Source organism: Protopterus annectens, chromosome 9.part0 (genome assembly GCF_019279795.1).
Source record: "Protopterus annectens isolate FY-2018-M chromosome 9.part0, PAN1.0, whole genome shotgun sequence".
Classification (NCBI taxonomy): Eukaryota; Metazoa; Chordata; order Ceratodontiformes; family Protopteridae; genus Protopterus; species Protopterus annectens.
Genome location: NC_056743.1, coordinates 330035950 through 330053765, shown reverse-complemented (window position 1 = coordinate 330053765; position 17816 = coordinate 330035950). Strand labels below are relative to the sequence as shown.

At 40.1% G+C, this 17816-nt stretch overlaps 1 protein-coding gene across 2 annotated transcripts in view; it reads right to left on the bottom strand.

The window, feature by feature from the left end:
• RABEP1 (rabaptin, RAB GTPase binding effector protein 1) overlaps positions 1–17816 on the bottom strand; it is a 1652179-nt gene that overhangs the window by 1007422 nt on the left and 626941 nt on the right. For both annotated transcript variants that reach the window (XM_044082911.1, XM_044082912.1), the window contains exon 4: positions 4732–4892. In XM_044082911.1, the coding sequence (XP_043938846.1) occupies positions 4732–4892 (161 nt within the window). The remainder of the gene's footprint in view (positions 1–4731; positions 4893–17816) is intronic.

The following is a 17816-nucleotide window of genomic DNA, read 5'->3' as shown; positions in this document are numbered from 1 at the left end:
TATAAATGTAAGCAGATTCTTTAGGATCAAACAGAAAATCCAGAAAAAAAAGCATGCTTCTAAGATAATTTTGAAGGTAAACCTGCTCTTTAACTGAACATATCTCCTGATCATCAAACTAGCCACAACAGACTTAAAAGCAAGCAGCAATAAATAGGTCTGTAAAGATGATGAGACAACCTGGATGCAGGTTGTAACACCTTAGCCATCACAGCTGCACTAGAACCTCAACCTGACTTATCTACCACTGGGAAGATCTGTCTAGCACTGTTAGTTCGATAGTCAAGTATAAATAGCAATACATATGAACTGCTGTATGTGCTTAGCATGACTATTGCATTGTTTAGAATTGTATCAATAGTATGGCTAGACAAATCACAAACCAACTTACTTGGATCTTCAGTCAAATGCAATCAGTCTGGTCAAAACTGAGCAAGAGGTTCATGGGACACTGCTCACAATCCTTGGTTACACAAGACTACCTTTCTAAGCCTTTAAAGTCTGAAGGAATTACATATGGGCACATAAAACTGCTTCCCTTGCAACACCTACATTTTCTTGCATTAGAAGATATACTGAGAAGGTAAAAAAGTCAACAGACAAAGCCTCAGTTTACCAAATACCTCTTACTTCTTTCTAAATGAGAAAAAGCACTGTAAGTCTTTATTTCACCACTCAAAGTATTCACATTCATGGTTACTATCCTCAAGGAACACTACTGGTGTGTACTTGGGGAAGCATTTTCCAACATCAGAGAGGTTGTTAAAGGATAACAAAAATCATGTTTCATTTTTTAACAAACCTCTGAGAAACAATCAAAATACAGTACACTCTCAGTTAACCAGAACTCAAGCAACCACAATAAAATTAAAGAAATACAGTACAGTATGAACAATTCAGTTTTTCACTGTCCCCCCCCCCCCGCAGCAACATACCTTATGTTTTTAGAGTTTTAAAAAGGAAGATGCAAATAAATTCCCTCTCTCCCCAACCTGAGAACAAGTCAAACCAAACAAGTCAAATCGCTAAAATGTCAACATTCGCTCCATACTCTCGGTTTGCATCAGATTACATTCTCTCTCTCTGATCACTCTCTCTCACACACATATACACACACAGTGTCTTCTGCTTTCATACATGGATTCACTCACTCTTTCTCTCTCCAATCTCTCACACACACTCTTCAGCTTTCATACATCTCTCCGATCTCTCACACACAGTCGCTTCTGCTTTCATACATATATTCACTCTCTCGCTTTCTACTCAATTCATTAAATTCCAATCCACTCAGCGTGCCACTGAAAACCGTTCCACGTACCATGCTTTCTAGCAAAAATATAAGTTTAAAATATTACTATTCCAGCCAGGCTTTTAATTATTGTATTTCAATATTAAAATCAAATCAATATTGTGTTTATCGTATGGTATGGTACAGTATAGGGTGCAGTATTTGTCAGGTCTACTTTTAACAGCAACTCTCAAGCAACGAGAAACTACACTTATCCGGCATCTACCAATCCACATGAGTTCTGGATAACCGAGAGTTTACTGTATAACACAAGTTTATTTTGATCTAAACCTCTGTTTAAATCACTCTTCTGCTGAGTAGTTTTACTTATTCTGAAAAGCATTTATTAGTAAGACCCTTGTAGTCCATTAAGGTCATTATAAAAACTTTGTTGAACCGCTCTCACGCCTACAGTTCCTTCTGAGTAAAATGGCATTCAGAAAACTAAGGAGACTCTTTTAATCAGCCATTTTCATGTTTTTCTGCTTACATTTGACACTGTAAAAATCAAGCACAATGCATAGAAATACACAAGTACCTTATTATCAGCACAAGCAAAGATCTCAATAAACTGTTAGACAAGTCACTGCAGCACCATTGAAAAAAGTAAAGGATATTTTAAAGCAAGCTACCCTGACTTTACGCTAAGCATAAAAAATTGTCCAAAGTAGTGAGAAATACAACCCCCATCAAAGTTACATTTTTAACAGAAGCTTTGTAAAAATTTTTCTTCACAATATCTTAAAGAAAAAAAAAATGACAAGGAAATTATCATCCAAAGTAAGTTGGCATAACATTTTTCTTACACTTTGCGAAGACAGTACACTAGACTGTGACAATAATTTATTCCTGAGATATTATAGTTAATATTAACTTTAAATTGCATTTCCATACAAACGGCTCCTTTACGTTAAGCACAGACCCCTGCTAAACAAGGTAGTGGATTCCCTACTGGGATTTTTCATGCTATAAAACAAAGACAGCATACTTGGCATCAATAACTAAAGCAAATATTTGTCTACTGCTGCAAAAATGACTTTCTAGTCAAATATACTCGGAGAAAAAACAGTGTTAGACATGGTAACAAGGACAGATGTATCCTTTAACTGTCAATATTTGAATAGTCCCTCCAACAAGGTTGTGGTATCCATATCTGACAAGCAGGCAGTGCTTGCATGGGTACGTGTTTGGGAGGAGAGCTACTGCTATGCAAAAATATTAGTCAATGAATTATTCCTTGGGGCAAGTTATGTAACCCAATGTTGCTCAAGTTTAAATACAAGAATCGTTAAGTCTACACAAATCTGATACAATTCAACTTTATGGTTTCATTTAAAGATTAATTCAGGATATGTGACAAATGTATGACTCACAGCTGGTGCACAACTAGTATAACTGTAAATTAATAACCTGGTAGTAGATGGAAACAAATACAATGTGCATCAGGCAAAACAGTAAAACAGTGCTCTTTTACTGTTGTGTATGGAAAGTAAAATTATTATGCAACTTGCAGTTAAAACTGCTTTTATTGTCTCACAATGCATTCAAGTACAGCTATCACCTTTGTCCTTCTAGGCCTCTAATCTGATTTCAGAAGACACCTCTCTTGGACAACACAAAGTAAATGTATGAAAATAACTAACTTTCAGTGTGGTCTTTACATCATCTCTGCATAAACTGCATAAAACATTATCCCAGTCTTCAACACAACATACGACTCAGTTGCCCAAAACCCCTGAATGCACTTCAAACAAAACTTTTAAACCAAGAACAGCATCAATGACAGCTGAAGAGAGCAGAGGTTGTTCAACAAGTTTTAATTTTTAAAACAGAAAATAAATACCACACGGCAATGAACTGTTTCGGCCAAACCAACCAAAAAGTAACTATCAACAATAGCCAGAACAGAAACACAGCAGTAAAATGTATAAAAAAAACATAATTTAATTGGTAAAACTTAGGTGAGCACTTTCACAAAATCAATTTGCTTCATCAGATCAATACAAACTAACAAAGTGAGTCGAATAAATACTAGAGTATGTGACATCACACTTTCAAAACAGCCAATCAATAGACATCATCAATTTAAAATAAAATATCACAACATCAAAAAACTTAAAAACACAAACACTTCGTCGAAAAAAGGCAAATACATCAATACATTGCATTTTATTTCAGCAATTTCCTAGCTCTCAGTTTGGGCTTAATGGATACATAATCATTTAACCCACTTTCCTAATGTGCCCTGATTCTCAAAATCCATCTAAGCTCACCCTCTTCAATATTATTCACTACACTCCCGATTCTGGGTCCTTCCCAAATAACAGTTAACATTAAAAATTTAAAGTCATCGCCATTGCCCTTTGCTAACATATGTTTAGCTATTGCACTATATGTGTGGCCTTTATGGGCACAATATAAGTGGTCCCTTATGCATTCTTTGAGACGTCTATTCCTCTTTCCTACATAAAGCAAATTAAAAGAACCACAATGTGCATAATATACCAAGTTTTCTGTATTGCAATCTGCATTTGCCCATATATTATACAGGGCTGCAGTGTCAGGATGTAGAAAAGAGATTAACGTGTCAAAATAACCACAAAAGGAACAATTGCCACATGGCCTTGTCCCAAACTGCATAGTATTGCTCAACTGCCTACTTATATCTTTTGGATAATATGATCTCTGTTTCAAGGAGCGTGACTTTATATATCCACACTTGGGTACTGCTCCTACAATCTTCACTGTTTGCTTGTAAAACTTGTCAGTGCTTATTAATAATCTTTTTTAACTCCTTATCATCACTAGTGTATTTCAAGGAGAAGACAGTAGACTGTTTATTAGTAATAGTATTCTTCTCCCCTTCCATGGTGTCAGAAAAATAGGGTAATTCAACTGCTTGAGCACATGCTGTCTTAACATCCCTACGGTTGTAACTTCTATTACTAAAATCAACCTCTAACTGCCCCAAATCCTTCATAAAGTCTCATCTGTTTTGAAACTGTGATGTCACATACTCTAGTATTTATTAGACTCGCTTTGCTAGTTAACACTGGTCTGATGAAGCAAACTGATTTTGGGAAAGTGCTAACCTAAGTTTTACCGATTAAATTACGTTTTTTATACATTTTGCAGCCGTGTTTCTGTTCTGGTTATTGTTTATAGTTAAGTTTTAATTTTTAATTGATACAGTTCCATAAAACAATAAAAATAAGCATTTTCATCCTATATACCCACAGGACTTCTTCAGATAAAATTCCAAATCAACCACCCAAGTTAAATAGTCTGCCAAAAGTGCATTACATAACACATTAAATTCCAATAAAAATGAAATTCTTAAAGCAGCCTTCAATAAAATTACCTTAAAACCGGTGTTCAGTAAATACCACAAATACTATAAATTGTCAATGAAATATAAACACACAAGTAACAGCTGTCTTTACCTTCTTCATATCATTTTCCAAGTTCTCCTCCTGTTGTCCTTCAGACAGTCGCCTCCTCAGGTCTGCTATCTCCCTTTCCACTGCTTCTCGATATTGCCCCCACTGACCACGCTCTTGTTCGAGCCTACGGTGAAACTGCAGCTCATAATCTCGAAGTGATTCTGAAGGGAAAAATATTTCTCTTTAGACCCTGCATCCCAGGGGCCTAATAATGGTTGAAGTGAACTGTAAAATAAGCAATACTGTGGTTGTGTTTTGCTATAATTTAAACTTCAAACTGTATCCACAAAATGCATTTTCATGTGTAGTAGAACATAAGTTACTCCATCGTATCAGCTTAGAAATGTGTTTAAACTGCCTCTTCACTCTTCCTACAACACCATCATCCATTACCATATATTCATTAGGACGTTAATATCTTACATTCAACCTCAAAGCACAATTTACCAACATGCTTTATCTGAAGCTATCTAGAACTCTGGCTTTTTAAAAATCAAACCTATCAACATAAAGAAAGGATTTTCTAACACAACCAGTACACAAAAAGATGCTGTGCATTTATATTAAAGAAATGTAGCTATTACTGCTAAATACCTGAGTTGTTTGGCTTCGGCTACATACCTACAATCAACTGCATCACTAGCTGAGTTAAGTACAAACTTGCAGTGTTAAAGATTGTACTGCATTTCATTTTTCTGTTTCATTGAATATTGTGTCTGTGTCTCTCTGTAGTTATTTATTTTTCTATTTAATTGTTTCATAGAATACAGTGGTCTCCCTCTGTCTCTGCATCTTGGTGGATTTGGAATTGCCCGCCCCTCCTGTAAATTTGTGTTTGAACACTCCTCCTGGGTCTGTCTCATTTGCTCACTCAACCGAGTACAGTGAGATCATATTTTGACTTCAGACACTCCTACCAGTCCCATGTCACTAGCTCACTCTACCTAATACAGAGAGAACATTTGTGAAGGGCAAGCCACTAAGGTCCTTAATTTTGAATTATCTTCTGTTTCTCTTTTCTCCTTTTCCACTTTCCAAAAAAAAAAAATTCTAAGCTTGTTTCCTGCCTTTCCTGTAACTAGTCCAGTCCAGATACAGATTTGCTGTAACCAGGACTGTTTGTAAGCTTCTGAGCCCTCCCAAAGTCTTTCTGTGTTGGAGGGAAGCCTTCTAGCTTATCAGTGAGAGTGGTAAGTACTAGGTAGCCTATCTACCACAAGAGAGGTTTCTGGCCCAGAAATTGTAGTTTAATGACCGTTTGGGCAGTTTTTCCATCTCTTTCAACTTACTGGTTTAAAAGCCCAGGTTTGTGCTTGTTTCCCATCTTTCCTGTAACTAGTCTAGTCCAGATACAGATTTGCTACATCCAGGACTGTTTGTAAGCTTCTGAGCCCCCCCAAGCCTTTCTGTGTTGGTGGGAAGCCTTCTAGCTTATCAGTGGGAGTGGTAAGTACTAGGTAGTCTATCTACCACAAGAGTGGTTTCTGGCCCAGAAAATGTAGTTTATTGGCCGTTTGGGCAGTTTTTCCATCTCTTTCAACTTTCTGGTTTAAAAGCCTGCATTTGCGCTTGTTTCCTACCTTTCCTGTAACTAGTCTAGTCCAGATTTGCTGCATCCAGGACTGTTTGTAAGCTTCTGAGCTTCCCAAGCCTTTCTGTGTTGCAGGGAAGCATTCTAGCTTATCAGTGGGAATGATAAAGACTAGGTAGCCTATCTACCACAAGATCTGGGTACAGATTCTTAGTTTTAGCACTTGAATTTGCTTATTCGTGCTCAGCACTTGTTCAGAACTTGTTAGCACTAAATAAGCTACAAATTACTACAGCACTCAACCTTCCTCTTTACCTAGAGGAAAACAGTTTTTGTACTTACCTTCCTCACTTCCTTAGAGAAAAAACAGCTCTTATACTCACTTTCCTCACTTGTCTAGCAGATAAGTAGTTTTTTATTCAGGCATGCCCAAGGGTCAGCTCCCAGTGTTCTCTCCTGTCTATCTGATGAATCTGGGCATCTTGGAGCAGTGTAGCAATTGCCTCATGTACACCGACAACCCTCTCCTCCTACCACCTAACACCACAACCTGTGAGATATGCACTTATCTAGCCAAACTGGAGGTAAAGCTCTCTCCAACCAAGACTGAACTTGACAGTCAAGAGGAGAAGGTAAACACTTGCACCACACCACACTCATCACATAGTCCCATTAAACCTACACCACCAAAATCCACACATAAAAACCCAAAAAAACATTTGCGGAGGCTCTCAATAATAATCTGCTCAAGCAACAGAGACCTCCAAAGCAGAAACGCAAGCAACCTCCACCCCCAACACAACCCAAATGACACATGGCCCACAGACTCCGTGTGCCACCCAACCACAGCCCAAAATGCAAAACAACATACCCAACACACTAGTCATAGGTGACTGATGTCTCACTCACCCGGCTAAACAAGGAGAAGGTTACTGTCAGCTGCTTGTCAGGTGCCAGGATCCGCCACATAACCCACGCACTCAGGTCACTCCACAACAAGTACAAATATGACTGTGTCATTGTCCATGTTGGTGTGAATGACCTGAGATGTACCTCCCTGGACTACATGAAAAGTGACAAGGAAGAGCTCTTCGATCTTGTAGCCCAGGCAGGTATGACCCTAGCCCTGAGTAGCAGCATCCTGCCATCGCCCATAATGACACCGCAGTACAAGGACAAAATGATTGACTTCAACAATTGGCTAAGCTTTTGGTGCCACTCTAAGGGGATCCAGTATCTATCTGCCTGTGACGACATGGTTGACAGACCACGATGCTTTGCCAGAGATGACCTGTTCCAGATAATGGCCAAGGTTCTTGCTGCCCTATAGTGCCGTTTTTAGGCAAGGTTCAAATGACAAATTCACCACCGTAACAGGAACAGGCAAGCAAAAACTTAGGGTAATGCTACTCAATGCTAGAAGTTTAAACCTCAAAAATGCACTCCCTCGAGGCACTTAATTGGAGAACATCGATATCTGTGGAGTGACTGAGACCTGGTTCAAGGGTCCAGACAGCACCCCTGCATTACCAGGTCATAACTCATACCACACTTTTCGGCCACCTAACCTGGACCGGAACACCAAAGGCGGAGGTGTGTCCATATTCATTAAGGATATCGACACCTACAGGCTAGCTGCTCAGCATAATGCATCCAAGGTTATCCAAGTGCAACTAACTATGGGCAAAACTGCAATCTGAATTGTAGCTTGCTACAGATCCCCCACCATGCCCCAGGATTCTCACTCCTCTTTTCTTGATACATTGGAAAATATTAGGGTTCAACCAAACACCCTAATAATGGGCGATTTCAACTACCCCACCATTAACTGGGGAAACTACTCATGTACCAACTCCTTTGCTTAATGCTTTCTGGAATTCATAAATTCCAATGCCCTGGATCAACTTATCCACACCCCCACCAGGGGCAACAATATCCTAGACCTGGTCATTACCAACATGAGTGACCAGTGTTCCACACCTGAAGTCAACTCCTCGTTGGACAGATCAGACCATAAGCTAATCACCCTAGATATCCACATCCCGCCCCCACCCCCCATTAAGGAAATCATGGTAAAAGATTTCTCCAAAGCCAACTTCATGCTTCTTAAGACAAAAGTGGTGAACTTCATGACACCCATGCAGATGGACAACAGAGTTACAACTGCTGAATCCTACACAGATGCACTCTATAAGCACTTACACAAGTGCATGGATCATGCTATCCCAAACAGAACCAAGAAGCTATCCTCCAAAAAAAGGAAGCCAAGCTGGTGGTCACCTGCCATACACAAACTCTACAACAAAAGGAAGAAACTGTTGCAAAAGAGAGTAAAATGCCATGAGTGGAGGAGTTCCCTGGCCAGCCTCAGTAAGAAGCTGAGATCCCTTATAAGACCCTCCAAAGCTAGCTATAAAAACAAAATCGCCACTGATTCTAGGGACAACCACAAAGCGTTCTATAGCTATGTCAATAATCTCAATGGCAACACCCAGATCTGCTTTGAGTTGCATACAACGGCATGAAAATTACAGAACCAACTGATATTGCCAACGTCCTGGCAGATAGGTTCAGTGCTAACTTTACCCCGCTCTCAGCCCCTAAAGGGCCCATATCTTTACAGGAAGAATGCAGAGTCCCTGTAATCACAACTACGCAGGTAAAAGCTGCACTCTCTAAAGCCAAAAACACAGCATCCATGGGACCGGACAACATCCCAGGCTGCATTTTACACGAACTTCAGAACGAACTGGCTCCCCACCTAAGCACCATGTTCAATCATAGTCTCACATCAGGCTTTGTGCCCACTGAATGGCGCACAGCAACAGTTATCCCACTCCACAAAGGGGGAGCCACTACTGATCCCAGGAACTATCGCCCTATTAGCCTGACAAGCCTGGTCTGTAAGGCCATGGATCGTATCATCATGGAACTCATAAACAAAGACATTGGTAACCTCCAAACTCTGGACCCCACCCAGTTCGGGTTTGTGAAAGGCAGATCATGCCTCCTGAACCTGATCGACTTCTTTGAGGCAGTCACCAAAGCTGTAGACGAGGGTAAGGTGGTTCACACAGCCTATCTTGACCTCGCCAAGGCTTTCGAGACCATCCCTCATTCTGGAATTATAGTTAAACTCACTAAAATAGGTATAAATCCCTACTTCACAAGATGGGTTGCCAATTGGCTCACTGACAGATCCCACACTGTAAAAGTTGCAGACTCCAAATCTGACTTCAAACCAGTGACAAGTGGAGTACCACAGGGTTCAGTCCTGGGACCTCTCCTGTTTGGAATCTACTTCTCTGAAGTATAGGCTAACACAAAAGGCCTTTTGCTAACGAAGTTCACAGATGACTGCAAACTAGGAGCCATAGCTGAGTCCCCAAATGATGTGGACATCCTACAGAAGGGCCTCACTGAGACAGATGCCTGGTGTCAGAGCTATGGCCTCAAGCTCAATGCCAAAAAGTGCATTGCCATCCCCTTTGGTAAAAGCTCTGTACCCATGAACTACCACATAGGCGGCAGTCTACTTAATGCTGAATGTGTGATAAGAGACCTTGGGACACAGTTGGACAGTAGTCTCTCCTTTGATAATCACATTGCCACAGTGGTCAGGAAATCCTTCTACGTGGCACACCTCATCACAAAAGGTTTCTCATCCAGAAAAAGAGAGGTCACTGTTCCCCTCTACTCGACACTCATTAGACCCATTATAGAGTACAACACCCCTTTTGGAATGTACCTCATAAGACATCTGCAGCAGCTGGAAAAGCCACAGGAGTGCCTCACAATGAGGATTACTGGCCTCAAACAGATGCCCTACACTGACAGTCTCAAAAAACTCCAGCTTTACTCCATAGCAGATCGCCTACTCCAAGGTGATCTCTGCCTAACATATAAAGCTATGTCAAACCCAGAGCTGTTGGACATGCTACACCTAAAGAAATCCCAATCCCTCCGAGCTACATGCTCTAAGGACCTAAACCTTGTCATCACAATAAACATGACATGCTGGAGGGATAGATTCCTGTCCCAGAGACTTCCCATACTCTGGAACAAGCTACTCATCTATGTCAAACAAAGTTCCTCATTAGCACTCCAAGAAAAATCTTGATAAGTGGATGGGAAATAGGAAATACACCACAGGGATCACTTCGGTGGCTCTGCACGACAGGGGCACAGGAAAATAACTTTCTTGGGTGGCGTAAGCCAGGGAACCTTGTTGGCTAGGCTTACTTAGGCCCTTTGGCCGACAGCCTAGTACCTACCTGTGATATGAATTACATTAGCTACACAGGCATTTAGCAGTCCTGTTGTTTCTTTGTATGCAAGCACATAAATAAACTACTTAGAAGTTCCAAGTACACAAAGCATTTCAAAATTAAGCTTGTATCTCCCTCTTTCCAGACATTCCCAAGGTGAATTCCCATCTGAAATAAACAAAGTTGCAGCAGCAGTAACAGCTATTTAGAGAAACTGTTGCATTTCTAATCTTCCCTCTGTGAAGTAGAAAAGCCTGGGTTCTTCTCAAGCTCATGTCACAGTCACTGGAGTAAAAAGCACTGCCCTGTGCCGATTTTTTACTACTGGTCATTTCTTAGATCTGTCATATTCTGATAAATTATCTGCAGACAAAAAAGAATTACAACTATAATTCCTCTGGAAATGTCTGCATTGCTACATATAACAGTTTCAATCCATTCATCCATCCCTCCCTCCATCCACAATCCCTTTTCCCCATTTTTGCACATGGGGTCAGGGTGCAACTTCAACAGTGACAATCACCTAGAGACAAGATTTACACCATCGGCTGACTAGCTTTGCCATGGCAGTTCTTCCACAACACACATTTGCATGCACACTCACATCTGTGGCCAATTTACAGTGGCCGATCCACCTACTGCATGTCTTTGGAATGTGGGAGGAAAATGGAGGAAACACCTGGGGACATGCAAACTCCTCTGTATTTCATGAAAGAAAGGCTTCCACTAAGCGTTCATCGTGGATTTTCAATGTAAAGGTGTCACAAAGTCTCTCTATAAACAAATATTCAACTACTTGCCTAATTACAACAAATTTCAGTTCTCTGTATTGGGCAGTATCAGAGTTGAGAGTAGAAGTGGCAGTTCTAAGCATCTCTTAGGAAAAAAAAAATGTCCCTGGAAGTTGTTATAAACTACAGCAGAGGTCTTTTTTCATGACATTAGATTTTTCCAGTCACTCCTCTGAAAAGGTATTCCATTCTGGGAACATTACAGCTCAGGTGGCAAACTTGCCCTTCTCCATATTAAACCTCAGAAGTCACTACTCAGCCCACACTATTGTATTATATAAAATAAGTTGATCCTGCTCTCAATGCCCTTCATGATATCTAAGACAAAGATGCAAAATGGAACCCCTCTAACCGCTTATCTTTCCTTCAAGAGGGATTCTCTCAACACTAACATTTGCTTCTTGCCACACAGTTAGTCAGCTTCTCTCCTACTCTGTCACCCTATAGTTTATGTAAAACGTCACCTAAAGTACTGAGTCATCACATTTACAGCTTGGCTTCCTATATGAATTTCCAAGTAAAATGGTTATAACACACTGAATCTCACTGGACAGCATTAGGTTTCCTACTGACCCATCTTGATACTTATCTTACAGTTTGCTGCTCTCCAGGAAACCATTTAGCTTTTCCCTCAGCATATTCTCCATGACATTGTGTACAATCATTTATAGGTTAATTTCCCCAGTCATTACCAGTTCCTATCTTTGCACAGCCTCCAACAAAGCCTCCATTTAATCTTTAGGAATCTTGCCGCTGCTGACTGATTATACGAGTTTTGTCAGGGGATCTGTAAGTACATCTTCATGTCACATCAGAAACTTCAGCTATGGTGTCAGGACCATGTGCTTTGTCCTGTCCTAACCCATTAAAATACAGTTATTGTAGCACCATAAGAAAAGGACACACAGGTCTAAGGATGACATGGTTTTAGCTTAAAGACAACCTTTCACTTGTCCAGGACATCACCAAAGTAATTATTTTGCTAGTCCTATAGGCTTAGTTTGAAGTGGATATCATCTTGCCTCTTCTAATTGAATTGGAGTCAGATCACAGTCACCTATACAAGCTCCTTCCCTGGTCCCCATTTTCAGCACCTGTGGCTTTGGGGCTGAGAGATCAACTGAAACCTCTGTGTTTTGCACCAACTGGTTTCTCCACTTTAGCACCAACACTTACTCATCTAGCTCACTCAAAGCAGAGTCCTTTGGTGTCAGCAGTCTCTGATCCAACTGCTCAACATAGAGTATTTGGTACCATTCTCGGACCCAACTCTTTGCCATTCTCAGTGTCTTGAGTTTTTAACATCCGACTCTGTGTTTCCTGTCTCCATCTCTGAATCGTCCAGTTTGTTGTTGGGGCTTCATTCCTCAGTGCAGTTTACATCCACTTTAGTTGATACTGACACACCACTAGATTAGGGAACTCTGATGCAAACAGACTTGACAGTCTTATACATTTGGCCACCAGGTCATGGCAGGAACCAGACTCCACTCAAGACATCCCCAGGAAGCTATATAAAATACTTTGTCCCCTAAGAATAGGGGGATCATGGGGACTCTAGCGGGCTCCATGACTACATCAGCAGCCATCAGGAGGAAGCTGTCAGATAACACAGCTGCTGTGCATCTGCAAAGAAGAGTTTTGCATACTGGATGGTATGGGGAAGCATGCCTACATCTTGGATACCTTTGCCCTGAGGGCTTTGAGCTATGTCATACATATGAATTACTGCAAACAAATTTAACAGAACAGGCTTTAGACTATTTTTAAAATCCATCTACAGCCAAGTTTAGGAAACTGATTGAGACTCGCTTGTTAAAAGTGTTGAACATCATTAATCTCTTCATGTGGCTGTTTTATAATGCGGCCGATGGAGAAACCAGAGCAGCAGAGGCAGGCATTACATTCTAAAATTACGTTTAGCACCATCTTTGTGATGTTGCTGATCCTCTTTGTCCAGACTTGTAGGGAAAAATAAAGAACATCGACATGGAGAACATCTGCATTTTTGCTGTAACGGAGATCTGGTTTAAAGCAGCAGAAATCACCCCTGCGCTACCAGGCTATAACTCATTCCACATCTTTCGGCCCTAGAACATGGGCCAGAGCTCCAAGGGTGGTGATGTCTCCATATTCATAAAGGGTATGCACACCTTCAGACTAGTAGCCCAGCATAACACATCTGAGATACTTCAGGTAAAACTAATATTGGGTAAGACAGCTATTCAGGTCATAGCCTGCTATAGGTCCCCAACCATATCCCAAGACACTCACTTCATGTTCCTAAGCACCCTGGAAACTATTAGGGTCCAACCCAACACTCATACTAGGTGACTTCAACTACCCATCCATCAACTGCAAAACTACTCATGCACCAATACACTGGCCCAAAGTTTCCTGGAATTCATCAATTCCAATGCCCTGGACCAGCTCATTCTTACCTCCACTAAAGAAGGCAACATCTTTGACCTGCTTATTACTAATATGGGCAACCGTTGCTCTACACCAATAGTCAATTCCTCCCTGGTTAGATCCGACCACAAACTAATCACCAAGAAAATCCAGATCTCACCCACAACCCCCGCAAAAGTAACCACCATAAAAAAATTTCTCCAAAGCTGACTTTGGGCTCCTAAAAACAGTGGTGGCTAACTTCACGGCACCCATGTCAAAGGAAAACAGATGCATGACTGCCGAATCATACACCAATGCACTGTACAAACACGTACATAAATGCACGGAACTAGCCATACCCAACAGAACCAAGACGCTCTACTCCAAAAAAAGGAAGCCAATCTGGTAGTCCATGCCATTAATAAACTCCACAACAGAAAGAAGAAACTGTTGCAGAAAACGGTAAAGTCCCAAGACTGGAAAAACTCTCTTATTAGCCTCAACAAAAAGTTGAGATCCCTCATCAAAACCTCTAAAGCCAGCTATGAAGGCAGAATTGCGGCAGACACTAAAAACAACCACAAAACCTTCTATAGTTATATCAAGAATCTCCACGGCAATACCCAGGTTTGCTCTGAGTTACTGAACAATGGTACCTCCTATACTGAGCCAACCGATATTGCCTACATACTGGCCAACAGATTCAGTGCCAACTTTACCCCTCTCTCCCCCACTAAAGGACCAATCACAATACTTAAGGAATGCCAGTCACCCAGCACCACTGCAGCACAGGTTAAAGCTGCATTGTCTTAGGCCAAGAATACAGCTTCCATGGGACCAGACAATATTCCTGGATGTGTTCTACATGAACTACAAAGTGAACTCGCACCACATCTGTGTGCCCTGTTCAATCACATTCTCACTTCAGGCTTAGTCTCTACCGAATGGCGCACTGCTACAGTCATCCCTCTCCATAAAGGGTGAGCGACTACAGACCCTGGGAATTAACTCCCCATTAGCCTGACGAGTCTGATATGTAAGGCTATGGAACTCATCATCATGGACCTAATTAACAATGATACCGGGACTCTCCAAACTCTAGATCCCACGCAAATTGGCTTTGTGAAAGGTAGACTATGCCTGCTCAACCTGATTGACTTCTTTGAGTCAGTCAATTTCTACATACATAAAGACCAAAAAGTATCTCCAATAAACACATACGAACAGGAACATAAACTGGACCACCACTGAAAGACACACAACTTCTTTATTAACATGTTCTGGTACCTCAGCTTCTTCCCTTCTGTTGGAACATTTTATCACCACAAATGGGTCCTGATATATATATATATATATATATATATATATATATATATATATATATATATATATATGTGTGTGTGTGTGTGTATATACACACCTCTCATTTCCAATCAGTCAATCTCTTTAACAATTAAACAATTAAATAATTATAATTATAATGCTGCTGAGCCAATACTTAAAGTGAATTGTGCTTCAATGAACATCAACAGGCTTGTAAAATGTTATACTTTTAAAAAAAATACTGCATTTCCATTTCTGCATTTGATAACAATTGGATGTTCAAAACAAGCATAAATACATGAATACCAATAAATTATTTAATACATTTTCAGTATGTCCTTTTGTAAATGTTTCCTTTACTTTTTATATTTGATAACACCTAGGTGTTCAAAACAAATATAAATACATAATACAGTTTTTAATACATTTTAATGTGCCCTTTATAAGCACATTAATTCACCTTTCTTCATTATGTATATGTATCGACAACCAAAGACCTACATTGGATCCATTATATGTTTTTATGTATTACATCCAACTATATCCGCTACTGTTTAACTATAATAAAATCTATTATTGTATTGCAATATTTTATTCTCAAATTTCCTGTTAATATCAATTACATTAAATATTTACTTATATGAAAAATTCACATCCCAGTGCATGTCTTTTATCAACGTTTTTAAATAAAATAGTCTATTAATGCACTTCGCTCACCTTATCTAAATATTCAAATTATTTTCCAAATTCATTCCATGGGGATGTAAAGTATGGAAATTAATAATCATTCTACTCTCTAGTCTAATTGTTTCTTGAAGTTACCCCTACTGTTGGTTGGACGTGCTATAACACTGAAAAATAAACTCTTGTCTGACCCTTAATGCTTACACATAAAGTGCATGGCAACGGGACTCTAACCTCTGTCTTCTCACATCACCCAAGTGCTCCAAGATTCGAACTTTAGCCTTCCGGGTAGTTTGGCCAACATACCAGGAAATGGGACCACAGTCGCAACCTATTATATAGATCACACCACAGCTGTTACAATTGTAGTATTCATTGGCCCTATACAATTTTCCATTAACCTTTCTACCATCTACCCGCTTACATAGTGAACAGTTTCCACAACTGTAGGTCCCAACAGTTTTACCTATTACATCCTGACGTGTTGATTTGAAACCTTTTCTGTTCACCAGTTCTTTCAAATTACTGTACCTACCATAGGAAAACACAGTATGTTTGGGAAACAAAGAGCCTATAGAATTATCCTCACTAACAATTTCCCATGCTTGCCTCACTATTCTCTCTAAAATGGGAGAAAAGTCAGAATATCTTGTAACAAAAAACAAATTATCTTCTTCCTCTCCGCCCTCTTTACTGTGTTTAATTTTTCTTCCATTATAATTTCTGTCAACCGCTATGTAATCCTCATCTATTCCTGTGATCTTATTCTTTGCTTGTTCTATCACCATACCCTCTGTTCTTTAATCTGATATATACCTCATTCAAACATGTTTCCTTTAAACTAACTTCAGAGGTATTCATGAAGATTCTTGTAAATTCTCAGTATGGTAGTGACTCAATGAGATGGGGGGGTGCTTACTCGTAACATATAGGAAATTAACAGCTGTGGGTTTTCTATATGGTTTGTGCTGTATCCTCTTGTCATTATCTACATAAAACATAAAATCCAAATATGAAATGCTGTCTCTGTCAGTACCCCAAGTGAATTTCAATCCATGTGGGTTATTATTCAATGTTTGCATGAATTCCACAAATTCAGACTGATCACCCTTACAAATGAATAACAAATCATCTATATAAATATCTCTTACAATAGACTACATTTCTCACATAGTAGTCTTGTAACACCATAAACTGACTTTAAAAATCCCCCATATAAATGACAGCATAAGATGGGACGAAGGCCGCCCCCATATCACTACTCCCCTCTTTTGTAGAAAAAACTCATTCTTCCATTTGAAATAGTTATGGATTAAACAAAAAATCAAGGAGATTCAACTAAAATGAGCATGGCCCTTCCCCCCAATTTCCTACCCACTGCCTCCTTACCCCATCTTTTGTCAATGTTAGAATACAAAGCATTAACATCCACTGTTCCCCAAAAATAATTTTCTTTCCATTCTAAATTAACCAATTCTTGACAAATTTGCTGGATACTTTTAACATGAGAGGGTATGCCGGTCAGATGTTTCTTAAAGTGGAAATCCCAAAAAAATTAACATTTTCCAGGAAAGATCCTACTCCTGAAATAATGGGTCGCCAGAGCTGTGGATGAGGGCAAGGCAGTTCATACAGCCTATCTCGACCTGGCCAAGGCCTTTGATATCATTCCCCACTCAGGAATTATTGATAAACTCACCAAACTAGGCATCAACCCCTATATCACTAGGTGGGTTTCAAACTGGCTCAAAGATAGAACCCACAGTGTGAAAGTAGTGACTCCAAGTCACACTGGTGACCAGTCATGAGTGGAGTCCCACAGGGATCGATCCTGCGTCCTCTTCTATTTGGCATCCACTTCTCAGAAGTCCAGGCCAACACGGAGGGACTCTGGCTGACCAAGTTCACAGACGACTGCAAGCTGTGAGCCATTATTAACTCCCCAAGTGATGTAGACATCCTACAGAAAGGCCTCACTGAAACCAATGACTGGTGTCGAAACCATGGCCTTAAGCTTAATGCCAAAAAATGCGTCATCCCCTTTGGGAAAACCCATTTCTCACTAATTACCACATCGATGGGAGCCCACTGAAC